General features: G+C 35.7%; 1 protein-coding gene across 1 annotated transcript in view; it reads left to right on the top strand.

Moving 5' to 3' along the window:
- Window positions 1–2,947: 2,947 nt before the first annotated feature.
- Window positions 2,948–15,269, top strand: part of LOC124079701 (uncharacterized) — a 75,643-nt gene continuing 63,321 nt past the window's right edge. The window contains exons 1-2 of the mRNA XM_058572931.1: window positions 2,948–3,735; window positions 6,857–6,962. Of these exons, the coding sequence (XP_058428914.1) occupies window positions 3,660–3,735; window positions 6,857–6,962 (182 nt within the window). The 5' untranslated portion in view covers window positions 2,948–3,659. The remainder of the gene's footprint in view (window positions 3,736–6,856; window positions 6,963–15,269) is intronic.

Raw genomic sequence — 15,269 nt, forward strand, 5'->3', positions numbered from 1 at the left:
TCATAGAGATGATAAATGACACAATCACTGAGAGGTTACTCAACAGAGAGAACAATAAGTAAGATCAGAACTGCCAAGGATAGAATCCTAAAAAATACCAATGCTTGTGGAGTAAATGGGAAAACAGGAATAATTGAAGAAGACTGGAAAGCATTGCTCACAGCAATATTGAGAAAGTCAGAAAGATAATCATGTCATAGAAGACAAGGGAGCAAAGTTTCCAGAAGGAAATGGTTACCAGTGTCAAATGCTGCAAATGTTTACTGAAGATAAAGGTGGAAAAGTGCCCAGTGAGTTTAAAAATTAACAAATTCTAGACAACCTTGTGAGCAGATTCAATTTCAGTTGAGTGAAGGAAATGGAATCAAACTGCTATAGGCTGAGGAATAGATAAGAAGTGAGGGACTCCAGGGATATTTCCTTGTGGCAGCCTCACAAATATTTTCTTTCATGAGCCCAAAGGAAATATTAAAGTATAGCTGCATCATTCATATATATATATATATATATATATATATATATATATATATATATAAGTTCAAGTGGTCTTCCACCTCAATCTCAAGAGTGGCTGCATTATATATATATATATATATATATATATATATATATATATATATATATATATATATATAATATACATAATGTATATATATGTATATATATATACAATTTTATGTATATATATATATATATATATATATATATAAAATTTCTTACCATTGCTTTTATTAAAGGATTTTCACCAAAATCAAATGAGAGAGGAGGCAATGAGTGAGTAATATTCTTCCAACTAGCGGTTCTATGAAGAAAGAAACAGTGCTAATCCAAGGGGCAGAGCTCAATGGAGGGGGTTGAGTTTAGTTTGTCTCTCTGCCTCCCACCCCCCACCCCCCCCTTTCTGAAAAGACTTAAACATTTTTAAATACTGATGGGAAAGACCAACAGAAGGGAAGACAATGAAGATTCAAGAGACAGAGGGAATAAAAAATAAAACAGAGACCATAAGGAGGCAAAAAGAACTGGATGAGCAACAGAAATGAAAGCATGAGATTTGTTAAGATTGAGAAACCTCTCCCTACTGAAAAGAGAATGAAGGAAAGAAGGATGAAAGCCAATTCAGAGATGTTTATCGTGAGGACTGAGTTGTTAGGTCTAGGAAGTGGAGTAGGTCTAACATCATAATGCAATTTTATCTATGAAATTTTTATTAATGTAAACAAAAAATTACTATTTCTTGTAGAAAACACAAAAGGTATAATGAAGAGAACCAAAATTATTTGTAAATATACTGCACAGAAAAATCTGTTAAAATTGAATTGCACCTGTTAAAGTAAGGATAGAAATAGTTGTATGCTTACTCCATTCAACACTATTTGTTTCTATAAAAATAAATCTAAATTATTTCCTCTATTTTTTAAAATTTTTATTGGTTCTTTTTAGTTATACATGACAATAGAATATACTATGGCATAATTATATTTTTTTTTCTCAGAACTCCACCGGGAACTCCAAAGTAGCGGGTGCCTGAGGCAGATTCGGGTCCATATACAACTCAATTAATCCAGCATCACAGCAATTATATACAGCTTAACTCAAGTCATCATCTCAATGGTTCGCTGGCGTCACCTTTCAACCATTCCCTCTGGCAATATGCCAGGCGTCATTCTGTCTCGGCTATGGATCTCAACAAATAACCAGTACTTCTAGACTCTGTTTGGGGGGAAAAATTTGTTGGACTGGTGAGGGGCAATTTGTTTTAAGAATGTACCCACCATTGTTTGCTTCATATAGGTAATTTTTAGCTAACATTAGCGTCCTAGAAAGGATTAAATGAAGATGGGAGATATTAACTACACCTGTAATAAATTAAGGTATGTGAGCTATAAATATTAATTTCCCATGACTTCTATGTCTTATTAGCTTAATGCTGCTATGTTTCCAAAGTATACCTTATGGCAGGAGTTTCCAAGTGAGCCACAGTGAATTTGTTCCATATTTGCTAGATATTTCAGAAAAGTAGATTTTGGTTTATTAGAAGAAAGGATATTTCTGACAGCTATCAGATAACTTCTTACAGAGATCTGAATTACTTGTCACTAGAATATTTAAGCACAAGTTTAGTGACAACAGTAACCTATCAATTCTAAATTAAGAGACATGAGAATCTCAAAAGTCAGTGGAGTTTTGTAGAGGAAATTCATGTAGAAGTCAGGGAGAGATTTAGACACTGATTTATAATACTTTGTATCTTATTTATTGCTAAAACTCAAATAAAGTCTTGACTCTCCCCATAATGGAAACAAAGAAAAACTGCCAATTTTTCAAAAATATTATGCTAATTTTGTATGCATATTTTCATAATACTGTACTAATGCCATTAAGCATAAATTTCACTACTACATTATAAAACAAGGAAACTATTTTTAAAATTAAATATGATTATTTAAAACTAATAAATTGGGGCTGGGGATGTTGCTCAAGCGGTAGCGCGCTCGTCTGGCATGCGTGCGGCCCGGGTTCGATCCTCAGCACCACATACAAACAAAGATGTTGTGTCTGCCGAAAACTGAAAAATAAATATTAAAATTCTCTCTCTAAATAAATAAATAAATCTAATAAATTATGCTAAGTCAAAGTGAGCCAGGTAGGGAAAAAATTATCCACATTAGCAGGTGGTATGAAGGTTCAGCCTGGAATTCTCATGAAATGAATTCTGCCATTTAATTGATGGCCATAAAGGAGTGGAGAATAAAATACAATAACAGATAAATAATAATCAGGAAATGGAACATAAAATATACTTGCCAGTAGGAGGGGAAATAGTGGATTTTGATATATACAAGGTGCACAAATTTAAACATACCTTGTCAAGATGATCTAGGTGGAAAAATATATAGCAGATATGATTAGTATAATGTGAACTTACATTCTTACAAATGTGAACTTGAGGGGGGATTGAGAGATAAAAGAACAAGAGTGAGGAGAATGCATGAATGAATGAAAATATCCTAGTAAAACAGATGAAAATGTGTAATATCCCAATTAAATTACATCTGTATTGTTCTGACACTTTCCTCTTTATCTTCTTTTTATTTTCTCTTTCTGGAAACTGACCTTACTTCTGTTTTCTCCTTCTGCCATCTTCCACTTCTTTTTTACTTTATCTATTTTCTTTGCTAAGGATACCTAATGATGTCCTGAGATTATTTCCTAGCAACACTAGTTGTAAGGTCAGAAATCTCTGTTTTTTTAGAGATCTCTGATTTTGGGATCTCAGATATCTGAGTATTTGTAGCAGTATATTTCAAGCAATGATTTTTCTTCCTTTGACAAATAATAAAATATTATGAAAGCTGGTATAAAGATTAATAATTAAAAGAAATACAAATAGCTATGACTAAATTCTAGCAATATATGATTCATAGATAAATCTTGCTTTCTATTTATGGGAACTCGGGATATGGGAAACTAACAAGTATATGACCCCAAATATTAACTAGTAATTTACACAGGTTGGAAGGGAAAAGTTCAAAATCCATTCTCACTTATCTCCTATATAAACCACTCACAATTTCAGCTCACCAGCTGCCTCTCATAAATGCAGTAGTCTTTAAGTGCAATTGGCAGACTGCATAGATTTCTACTTTCCTCAAAAAATGGTGGATTGCATATGTATATTTACAAGAATTCTGTTCATCTTCTGCTGTTTTCTGACTATACATTGTGCACAACGTAAGAAACTCTTAATTGCTTTATTTCTATAGATATAAATGTAAAAATTAAGTAGATTCTGATTACAGAGTGAAGCAATGTTGTGGTCTTATGCAAATCGAAAGAAACATAATATTACAAGTAAAGTTTATGTTGTTAAAAATTAACAATTTTTAATGTATCTGACTTTTTAGTTTATTTTTAGAGGGTTTCAGTAATTTTGTCTTGAATCTAACATGCTTGTTTCTGAACTCTAAAACAAACATGAAATATGAAAAGTTCTATGGACTACTAACTAAAATTTTTACTTGTGCCAACATTAATGATTTTCAGCTACTTGCATTCAACACTTTGTTTTTCAGAATCTATAAAGATTGTTCTTTATTTTTCACAAAAATTTCAATATGCAATATGTTCAATAAAAACATGTACTTACTTGATAGAATTGAAATTATGTGAATCCCTAGAGATAGACAAAGAAATAAATGATATGATCATATCTGTTTATAAAAAGATCATAAAATATTTGCCAAGTTAAGAAGTCTAATTCTTTTTTTAAACATTGCCCATTGAAAATAGATTTCTTGGGTTGGGGTTATAGCTCAGTGGTAGAGCACTTGCCTAGCATGTGTGAGGCACTGTTCAATCCTCAGCACCACATAAAAATAAATAAATAAAATAAAAACATGATGTCCATCTACAACTACAAAAAGTATTTAAAAAACAGATTTGTCTTAAACTTTTCTAAGCAGCACCATTTGACCCAATAATTCTGGTGAGGGATATCTGTAATGTTGGATAGGGTAATCAATTAAGATGCAGTTTCCATGTTAGAAAATGAGAGAAACTTTTAAAGTACAGTATTGTGTTTTAACTTATAAAGTCCATTATGTTTTGTTTCTTTTAGCAATATATTTATATAGTCTGTCATTTTTACATTAGGAAAAAATATGATCTACCAAGGAAAATGGCTTCCTTTTAGGTTCTATATGCCTGACCTTATCACAGGTATTTTTCCTTCTTGCCTGTCACCTCTAACACCAAACATACACAGATATTCAGGGGCCTGGGATTCTGACAATCTAAAATGTCACTCTACAAAATCTTTTTTTTTTTTTTTTTTTTTTTTTTTTAATTTTTTTTTTTTTTTTTATTGGTTGTTCAAAACATTATAAAGCTCTTCACATATCATATTTCATACATTAGATTCAAGTTGGTTATGAACTCCCAATTTTACCCCAAATACAGATTGCAGAATCACATCGGTTACACATCCACATTTTTACATAATGCCCTATTAGTAACTGTTGTATTCTGCTACCTTTCCTATCCTCTACCATCCCCCCTCCCTCCCCTCCCATCTTCTCTCTCTACCCCATCCACTGTAATTCATATCTCTCCTTGTTTATTTTCCCATTCCCCTCACAACCTCTTATATGTAATTTTGTATAACAATGAGGGTCTCCCTCCATTACCATGCAATTTCCCTTTTCTCTCCCTTTCCATCCCACCTCATGTATCTGTTTAATGTTAATCTTTTCTTCCTGCTCTTCCTCCCTGCTCTGTTCTTAGTTGCTCTCCTTATATCAAAGAAGACATTTGGTATTTGTTTTTTAGGGATTGGCTAGCTTCACTAAGCATAATCTGCTCTAGTGCCATCCATTTCCCTGCAAATTCTATGATTTTGTCATTTTTTAGTGCTGCGTAATACTCCATGGTGTATAAATGCCACATTTTTTTTATCCATTCCTCTATTGAAGGGCATCTGGGTTGGTTCCACAGTCTAGCAATTGTGAATTGTGCTGCTATGAACATCGATGTAGCAGTATCCCTGTAGTACGCTCTTTTAAGGTCTTCACTTCAGATAGAGCCCTAATATCCAGAGTATACAAAGAACTCAAAAAATTAAACAATAAGAAAACAAATAACCCAATCAACAAATGGGCCAAAGACCTGAACAGACACTTCTCAGAGGAGGACATACAATCAATCAACAAGTACATGAAAAAATGCTCACCATCTCTAGCAGTCAGAGAAATGCAAATCAAAACCACCCTAAGATACCATCTCACTCCAGTAAGATTGGCAGCCATTATGAAGTCAAACAACAACAAGTGCTGGAGAGGATGTGGGGAAAAGGGTACTCTTGTACATTGCTGGTGGGACTGCAAACTGGTGCGGCCAATCTGGAAAACAGTATGGAGACTCCTGGGAAAGCTGGGAATGGAACCACCATTTGACCCAGCTATTGCCCTTCTACAAAATCTTTTCTTTTTATTTAGGCTGGAAGACACTCAAAATATTTCAGCTTTTCTTGGAATTATAATTGCTGTGCATGCTTATGGGTCCTTTGAATCATAGAAAACTTTTCTACTCATTAATTCTCAGAGTGTAGAGAACTTTTTCTCAGTTCAGACTGGGGAGGGGATACTGCAGTCATGTCATTGGCAAAATGACTCTCCATGGTAGCCCCAGAAATATAAAAAGTCATTAAGAGTTGTGATTGAAGTGCCTCTTATGCCAGTGGCCTACCACTGCTGTGACTATTTAAATTTACCTATCTAAATGAGTGCACTTGGGAGTGAAGGGAACACTATTAATAATTATTCCAGGATAATGGGCATAAAACAGAACTGTCCTTGCACAACAGTATTATATTTACTCTAGCTTTGGGTATATTGATTTGTTTTCTTTTAGTCAGAAGACAATACACAAATTTAGCCCCAAAGAACTTTTATGTTGCTGAGGGATTTTTGTTTCAAACATTAGATGTTCTTTTGACCATAATGCTATGTATTACTTTTTTAAAGCCATGATGTGAAAATCATCAGTTACAAAATAATAGAAAATTTGTTTGGATATTCATCTTCACTTTTTAAGCCTAGTACATGATAATATGATATTTAAACATTCTCAAAGTACCATAAAGTTGTATCCATTGTCTTTTAAAAAATTTTATGGGTGCATAAAAATTACACAGAGCAGTGGGTTTCATTTTGACATGTATGTATATATACATAACATTGTTTGATTGATTTCATGATTGTTTCTCTAACATGCAGAACTTGTCCTATGTGCAGTATTCAAATTTGAAGCATTTGTTCTATGCTGTTAAGGTATTTTTGAATTTTGTTATTTACAGCCAACTGTACATCTGTGACTGACTTTGATGATTGTCCAGGGAATATAACAGATTTCTGTCCAGAGAATATTGTTTGTGCATGCAAAGATGGAGAGCCTTTTTGCAAGTAAGTGTAATATATGCTCTAAAAGCAGTGCAAACCTAATGTATTGTAAAAAGTAATTCATATTGTTTTCATTTGTTTGCTACATTTAATGATGAATGTTTATTTTAAAATTATATTTTATTTAGTAATGGCTCCCACACATGTGAAAAAAATTGTTGTGTCTTCCTAAATTATATTAATATGGTGTTTAAAAATAGTATACTAAAATGTTAATAATTAAAATTGAGATGATTTATATTAACTCCAAAATTAGCAACATTCAAAACTGCTTTCTACAGACAGAATTTTTTACAGCTAAGTTACATGAATTAGTAAATAAACTGTTTACCATTCTAACAAAGAAGAATTTGAATGTGAATCTTTTCATGCAATAGCTATAATCCAGACATGTGATATATGAATGAAATATTTTGCAAATCAAGATATATTTTAAAAGCTCTGTGATTGCTATTCTTTATTTTCAGGTTCATTTTTTATAATACATGTGTTCTTTGAGCCATAAATACTTTTTCTTTTAAAATTTTTGTAGATATTTTATTTTTATAACCATATAAATGGCAGTGGGTGTGTCAAAGATGAAAGAGTTAGGGAAAAAATATAGCATAAGAGTAAGGAAGAGTGAATTTGTGAGAAAATAAGTATATATGGGGAGTTTTCCAGCATCTATGTCTTTTGAACTGAATTTTAACAATTGATAGTAGCATAGGCAAGTGTAATCAAAGCCATGGAGGCTTGAGATACAATGTTTTTGAATGTAGGGGATAGGTTTCCTTTTTGAGTGGACCACAAACATCAGAATTTAGTCTTATTTATATCCAGCATCTAGCACAACATCTGGTACACAAAATATGTCCTGTAAGAGTTTTTCAAATTCATCAGTCATACACTGGGAGATGTTGTTCAGCAGTGCAAAGTACTGGAAGCATTGAAGAGGATGAAAGTTATTTTTAAAAAGCCATTGAAGCTGGGTATGATGGTGCATGCCTCAAGCCCTATGTGGGAAGCTGAGGCAGGAGGATCATTTGAACCCATGCATTTACAACCACCCTGGGTAAAATAGTGAAACTGTGTCTCAAAAGAATAAAAAAGTCCTTAAATTTAGCATTTAGCAGTTGTTGATGATAATCTTTAGAATATCATTCTAAGATTGCGGTGGAGATGAAAACCAGAAAACAAAATTACATCCAAGGTGTGAGAAGTAAATACAATACCACAATACAGAAACATATATGTCAATTGTATTTTATTTATTTATTTATTTTAGTTATATACAACACCAGGATGCACTCAGGCATAAAGACAAAAGCATGGAACACAGACCACTCCAATTCAGTCCCGAGCACTCCCCAATCCCCTCCACTCCACTGATCCCTCTTCAATCCCTTTATAGTTTACATTTTAAAAATTAGTGTCTGTTTCAGTCAGATTTTTTGCTGCTGTGACTAAAAGATCCAACAAGAACAATTATAGAGGAGGACAAGTTTATTTGGGGGCTCATGTTTCATAGGTCTTGGTCCATAGACAGCTGGCTCTATTCCTCAGGGGCTCCAGATGAGGCTGAAAATCATGGCAGAAGTGTGTGGTGGAGAGAAGCAGCTCAGAAAGTGATCAGAAAGGTGATCAGAAAGCAGAGAAAGAAACTCCACTCAATAGTTACAAAATATATGCCCAAAAGGTACACCACAAGATCCGTTTCCTCCAGCTACACCCTGCCTGCCTTCAGCTACCAGTTAATTCCATCAGGAAATTAATTTATTGATTGGGTTAAGAGTCTCATAACCCAATCATTTCTCCTCTAAACCTTCTTCTATTGTCTCACACATGATCTTTTCAAGTACACCTCACATCCAAACCATAACAGTGTCTTGTGGATACACCCCAGGCTGGGACCCAATGTGTCACATACATGCATGCACATACAAAAGTCTGATCCGATTCTTTCCATTATTTCTTTTTCCTGTTACTTCTTCCTCCTCCTCAATTTCCTTTTTCTCCTCTACTGAGCTTTCTATTATTCTGATGAAATTCCCTCTCCTTTTATCCATTTCTCTCTTTCTTTTCTAAAAGAAAGAAATGATAATTTTGTACTATTTTGTAAAGTCATATTTGGAGGAATTCTGGAGGCTACTAATCAACATTTTGGCTAAAAGCTAATTACCCTTTACCTGTCTTCCTATTTGGGGGAGGGTACTGGTGATTGAACCCAGAGGAACTTTACCAGTGAATTACGTCCCCAGCCCCTTTGTTATTTCTTATTTTGAAACAGAGTCTCACTAATTTACATCAAGCCTCGCTAAGTTGCTGAGGCTGGATTTGTTTTCTTTTTCTTTTTCTTTTTTTTCTGGTTCTTCTTATTTTTGCCTGACAGTAGAATCCATTTTGACATAATTATAAAAGCATGGAATATATCTTGTTCTAATTCAGTCCCCAGTACCTCCCTTTCCCCACTGCTCCCTTCTCTTTACTGATCTTTCTGCCATTTACCTATAGTTATTTTTTAAATTAATTTCTTTTGGGTATACATGATGGTGAAATATGAATATACATTGTGATATATTCATATATGTACATAGGAATGTTATGTCAGATTCATTCCACTGTCTTGTCTTTATTTCATCTTTTCTCCCTTCCCTTCATTCCCCTTTGTCTACTACTTAGAACCTCTATTCTTTTTTTAACCCCCTACCTTATTGTGTTTTAGTTTTCCACATATCAAACATTCAACCTTTATCTTATGGGGACTGACTTTTTTCACTTAGCATGGTAGTCTCCAGATCCATCCATTTACTGGCAAATGACATAAAGTCATTCTTTTTTTTAAGGCTGAGTAATATTCCATTGTGTATATATACCACTTTTTCGTTATCCATTCATCTGTTGAAGGGCACCTAGATTGGTTCCATAGCTTAGCTATCATGAATTGTGCTGCTGTAAACATTGATGCAGCTGCATCACGTAGTATGATGATTTTAATTCTTTAGGATAAATACCAAGGAGTGATATAGCTGGGTCATGTGGTGGTTCCATGCCTAGTATCTTGTGGAACCTCCATACTGATTTCCATAGTGGTTGTGCTAATTTACAATTTCACCAACAGTGTAAAAGTGTTCGTTTTTTTCTACATCCTCTCCAGTGCTTGTTATTTTTTGTATTCTTGATGACTGCCATTCTAATTGTATGAAATTGTAGTGTAGTTTTTATTTGCATTTCCTAATTTTTTCATATATTTCTTGCCATTTGTATTTCTTCTTTTGAGAAATGTCTGTTTAACTCATTTGTCTATATATTAATTGGATTATCTGATTTTTTGATATAAAGTTTTTTGAGTTCTTATAATTCTAGATATTAATCCTCTGTAAGAAGAATAATGAGCAAATATTTTTCCCATTCTGTAGGTTCTCAGTTCATATTTCTATTTGTTTCCTTTCATTTATAGAAACATTTTAATTGATGCCATACCATTTCCTAACACTTGGTATTGTTTCCTGAGCTTTAGGGGTCCTATTGAGGAAGTCACTGCCTATGCCTATATGCTGGAGGGCTTACCCTGTGTTTTCTTTTGGGAATTGCATAGTTTATGTTCTAATTTCTTCTATTCTCTAGGTTCTTTCTTAATGCTCTTGACTGATTCCTTTGCTGTGAAGAAGCTTTTTAATTTGGTGTTATCACATTCATTAATTTTTTAAAAAAAATTAATTCTTCTGCTTTAGGAGTCTTGTTAAAGAAATCATTTCCTGAGCTGATGTGTTGGGGTATTGGGCCTGCATTTTCTTCTAGTAGATTCAGGGTTTCTGGTCTAATATTAGGTCCTTGATCCACTTTGAGTTGAGTTTTGTGCAGTGTGAGAGGTAGGGGTTAAATTTCATTCTACTTTCTAGTTTTTCCTGCACCATTTTTTAAAAAAGGCTATCTTTTCTCCAATGTATGTTTTTGGAGCTTTTGTCAAGTATGAGGTAACTGTATTTTTGTGGGTTTATCTCTGTAATTTCTATTCTTTTCCATTAGTCTTCATACCTGTTCTGTTGCCAATACCATGCTGATTTTTTTTTTTTTTTACCATTGCTCTGTTATATTCTGAAGTCTAGTATTGTGATGTGAGGCTGGTCTTGAACTTGCAAACCTCCTGCCTCCACCTTCCAGTCCCTGGGATTAGCAGTGTGTGCCACCATGCTTGACTCTAATTTTTATTATGATTATTTTCCTTATTTGTTTTAAAAGTCTACATTTATTAATTGCTGAATCATATTAACATTATGCCTATTTTAAAGTTTTTCTCCACCAAATTGTTTCAAACAAATTACTTCATCTTATTTTACTGGAAAATCTCAATGTGCAAAATACTTGTTCTGATCTTGAGGTGCCCCTGTACATAACTGTGTATGTGTCACTTTCTTTGGAAGTCTATGTTCTCAAACAACCTAGTAGTTTTGTGTGTGAATCAGCTTCAACGTGCCAGGAGACTAAACGTGAGGCAAGCAGATCTAGAATTGCACAGATTAAAATTTACTGGGGAACTTACTGACAGAGGCATGGGCCTGGGTGGAAGTAAGCCCAGTTGGATCGCCACAATTTGGTTTAGAAGGAAGGGGATACATATGGGTTAGATCAAAGGTGACTTCATCTTAACTGGAATGTACCTGGTTTTTCTTGAGCTAATATCAAATAGTCAGGCACATTCCTAGAGTCACAATTCAGTTGTAAATCTCTCCATACAATTCTAACAGTTTTGCATGTTTACAATTCGCTGGGAAACTAAACAAAAATAACTGATTAGGGCTACTTTGGGGAAATCATAGTGATTATCAAGATGGCTGCAGTCATGTCAAATTGAATCCATGCATTCTACCCCCTGTAATCAGCTTTTACCATCTCACATGCCCCCCTCTTCCTCAATGTGCTCTGAGCCTGTGGAGGATATTAGTATTTTGTAGGTGGTATTTTGAGGCCATTTATGTAGCTTGTAAGCAGAATTTATATCAGAAGTAGAGGCACCTGCACCAAATAAGAGACAAGTTAGGCAAATGAAAATAATTAATTTTCTAACCAGAATCCCAAGGAGCCAATGACCTGATATTTCTCCTAGAGAAGGTACAAAATCAGAAAATGTATTAACTTCTGTTTCCATAGGTCCTAGGGAAAACAGTGAAAAATAGCAAAATCATAGCTATAGATGGAAAAACAAATGTTTTGCAAAGACTTCTAAAGTTAAGCCTGTTCCATCCAGCAAGACAATACTGGTGGCATTATCTGTGTTAGACAATACAGCAGTTGCATCTGGGCATTGATGGGGTGGAATTAACAACACATGATGGCCAACAGGATGAGTCCATGAGTGATTCCTAAAATGAATGACAAAATGGCATGCCCAACCAGGAGGCCAACTGTAGTGCCCTGAGGTATTTTCTTTAGACCACTAAAAGAATAAGCCCATGATCTGAGGTCCAGAGTTCAACAGGACCAATGGGGATAGAATTAGGAGGGCCAGAGTTACCTCACACTATAGCCCCAAACTGCCAACATACCCAGGAAGATCAAGCCACTGAATTATCTCCTCTCCTCGACTTATTAGATCCTGTGTTTGAAATACCATCACTTTCTGTACATGTGTCAACACTGGCAGTATTGCATATGGATGCAGAGATTGGACTCAGATTTTTTGGAGTAGGAGCCTGAGCCTCCAGGTGCTTATAAGTGGCAGGCATGCCAGATGTATGGGTATTTAAATTTATTAATACTTTTTCAAGGATTTCAGCACAGCTGGCCAAGGTGGGATTTGCCTACTAAGGCCCATATATTTTGCTTTAGTGAACTATTCTTTCTTTCCACCAACACTGCTACCTGAGAATTAAATGGCACATGAAGTACCATGCCACATATGTTTGGGCCTAATTCTGGACACCATATCCTGTGAAATGAGTGCTCTGGCCGCTGTGAATCTGGGGCAGGTTCCTGTACATCATACTTCATTCTCAAGACCTTTGAAATAACAATTTGGTAAGAAATGCTTACATAAGGCCAGTAGACCATTGTTCACTTGCCATTGTGCAATCCACAATGTAAGGTCTTGGTACACTGCCCAATTATCAGCACAAACAACAAGTGGACATGGCTCATATGTTACTACCAGGCATACTACCAATAGCTCTGCCCATTTGTTATTCATGTTTTGCTCCATCTCAAAGCAGATAGAATCAGTGGCAGGTTTACTGCAGCAAGAATTCAGAAAATTGAGTTTCCCCTACTATACCCAACTGTATACCAAACATTCTCAGTTATAGAGCCCAAACCCTCTTTCACTTGTGAGATCATAGGCACTATGGTGAAAATTTGGTTTAGCAGTTTTACAGGTAATCAGGCCCAATGCCATCTACAGTGCAGGAGTCAATAAACTATTGTATGGTGCACAGCTTTGTTGTTAATACACATGCTGTTATTTAGAGTAGGAATCTGGCACTATAGTGGGTTCAAGTCAGTAATGTAGGCCATCCAAAAATTTTCTCTATCACCAGAGAAAATTTGATCAGTGGCTCCATCTGTAGTGGCATTGTGCACTGCTAGAAACTGCTGTTTTAAAGGTGTACATCTAGTGTCAGCTCCTTTCCAGAGCTGTGACCAAAAACTTAGTGGTAGCTTTTATCTTTGTTGTCTTTGCCAGAGAGCCCAACTCATACCATCCGCTATATAAATGACATCTAACTACATTGGCCCATCTGGTAAAGGGGTGCATAGAGTTAGTGCATGGGCTGTCAAAGTCTTTTCTAGGTTGAGATAGGCGAAGAATTGAGATAGGTGAGGTCTGCCAATAGTCCAGGAGTCTGACAAAAACCTGTACATTTTTGTCAGGGAATAGGGAGAGTCTGCACCTAATCTGCCATGGTGCTAATAGTAAAATTGGCCTTACCTCATCAGACCACCAACCCTACAAATTGCATGGATAGTCCAGGGCCTTGAATATTAAGATTGACAGCCTATTTTCTCTGATATAGGTGAGTACACATTGTACTGTGTCCTGTGACTGAATGTAACCTTTACCACTTAATGTTTTAGTCAGCTTTTTCTCCACTGTGACCAAAAAGAGCTGACAAGAATAATTAGAGGAGAAAAAGTTTATTTCCAGGCTCATGGTTTCAGAAGACCATAGATAGGGCTCCATTCCTTGGGGCCCTAGATGAGGCATAACACCATGGCAGAAGAGTTTCATGGAGGAAATAACTCAAGACATGACATTCAAGAAGCAGAGAGAAACTCCACTCACCTGATACAGAATATATGCACCAAGGGCATGGCCCCATTAACCAACCTCTTCCAGTCACAAGTACCTGCCTTCAGTTACCACTCAGTTAATCCCTACAAGGGGATTAATTCACTGGCTGTGTTAAGGCTTCTGTAACCCAATCATTTCACCTCTAAGCTTTTTTTCATTGTCTCACATATGAGCTTTTGGTGTATACCTAACATCTAAATCATAACATTCCACCCATGGCCCCCAAAAGCTCATGACCATCTCACAATGCAAAATACATTTACTCCATTTCCAAGAGTCCCCATAATGTCAACAGTTCCAAGATTTTCCAAAAGTCAAAGTCCAAAGATTCACTGAGATTCAAGGCAAACTCTGTGTGAGCCCTGTAAAAATCAAAAGTAAGTTACATATATCCTATATATAAAGGTACGTAGTAAACATTTCCCTGCCACAAGGAGTTGTAGGAGCATAGAATTAAGGCATGGGACAAAGCAAGACCAAAATCCAGCTGAGAAACAATTTCTGTATTTTCATGTACAGAATCTGGAGCACAAGGCACCTTAATGTTTTTTCCAAAGGGCTTGCATAGCTCTGCCCTTACTGCTTTGCTTGTTTCCACATACATGACCTTTCTGATGGCTTGTTTCTGATTGATTTCTGCAGCATTTCTTGGCAGATGTTCTACTGGACTACAATTTCTTAATCTTGGGGATTTCTACAGTAGCTTCAGCTTCCTCCTCATATCTCCACTCATCTCCCTATCTGCCTGCAGGGCTGCCTGCAGGAACTCTGACCCTGCTGCACTTTGCCTGGCCTCCCAGGCATTCCTTTGAAATCTCAGTGGAAGCCTCCATGACCCCTATCTCTAGCAACCCGCAATCCTGCTGAATCAGCACTACATGATTGCCACCAAAGTCTCTGGCCATTTCTAGCAGTAACCAGGCCTCCAGGAACTGTGACTTCAGTAGCCTCTGAGTGTCTGGGTAGCTGAACATGGTGAAACAACTTCCTAGGCCATCCTGTGCAAGCCGGACACCCAATGGTCTCTTGTCAGGAGAATTTTG

Source organism: Marmota monax, unplaced genomic scaffold (assembly GCF_021218885.2).
Source record: "Marmota monax isolate L192 unplaced genomic scaffold, Marmota_monax_Labrador192_F-V1.1 WCK01_AAM20220418_F8-fsc00176, whole genome shotgun sequence".
In the NCBI taxonomy this organism is placed as follows: Eukaryota; Metazoa; Chordata; class Mammalia; order Rodentia; family Sciuridae; genus Marmota; species Marmota monax.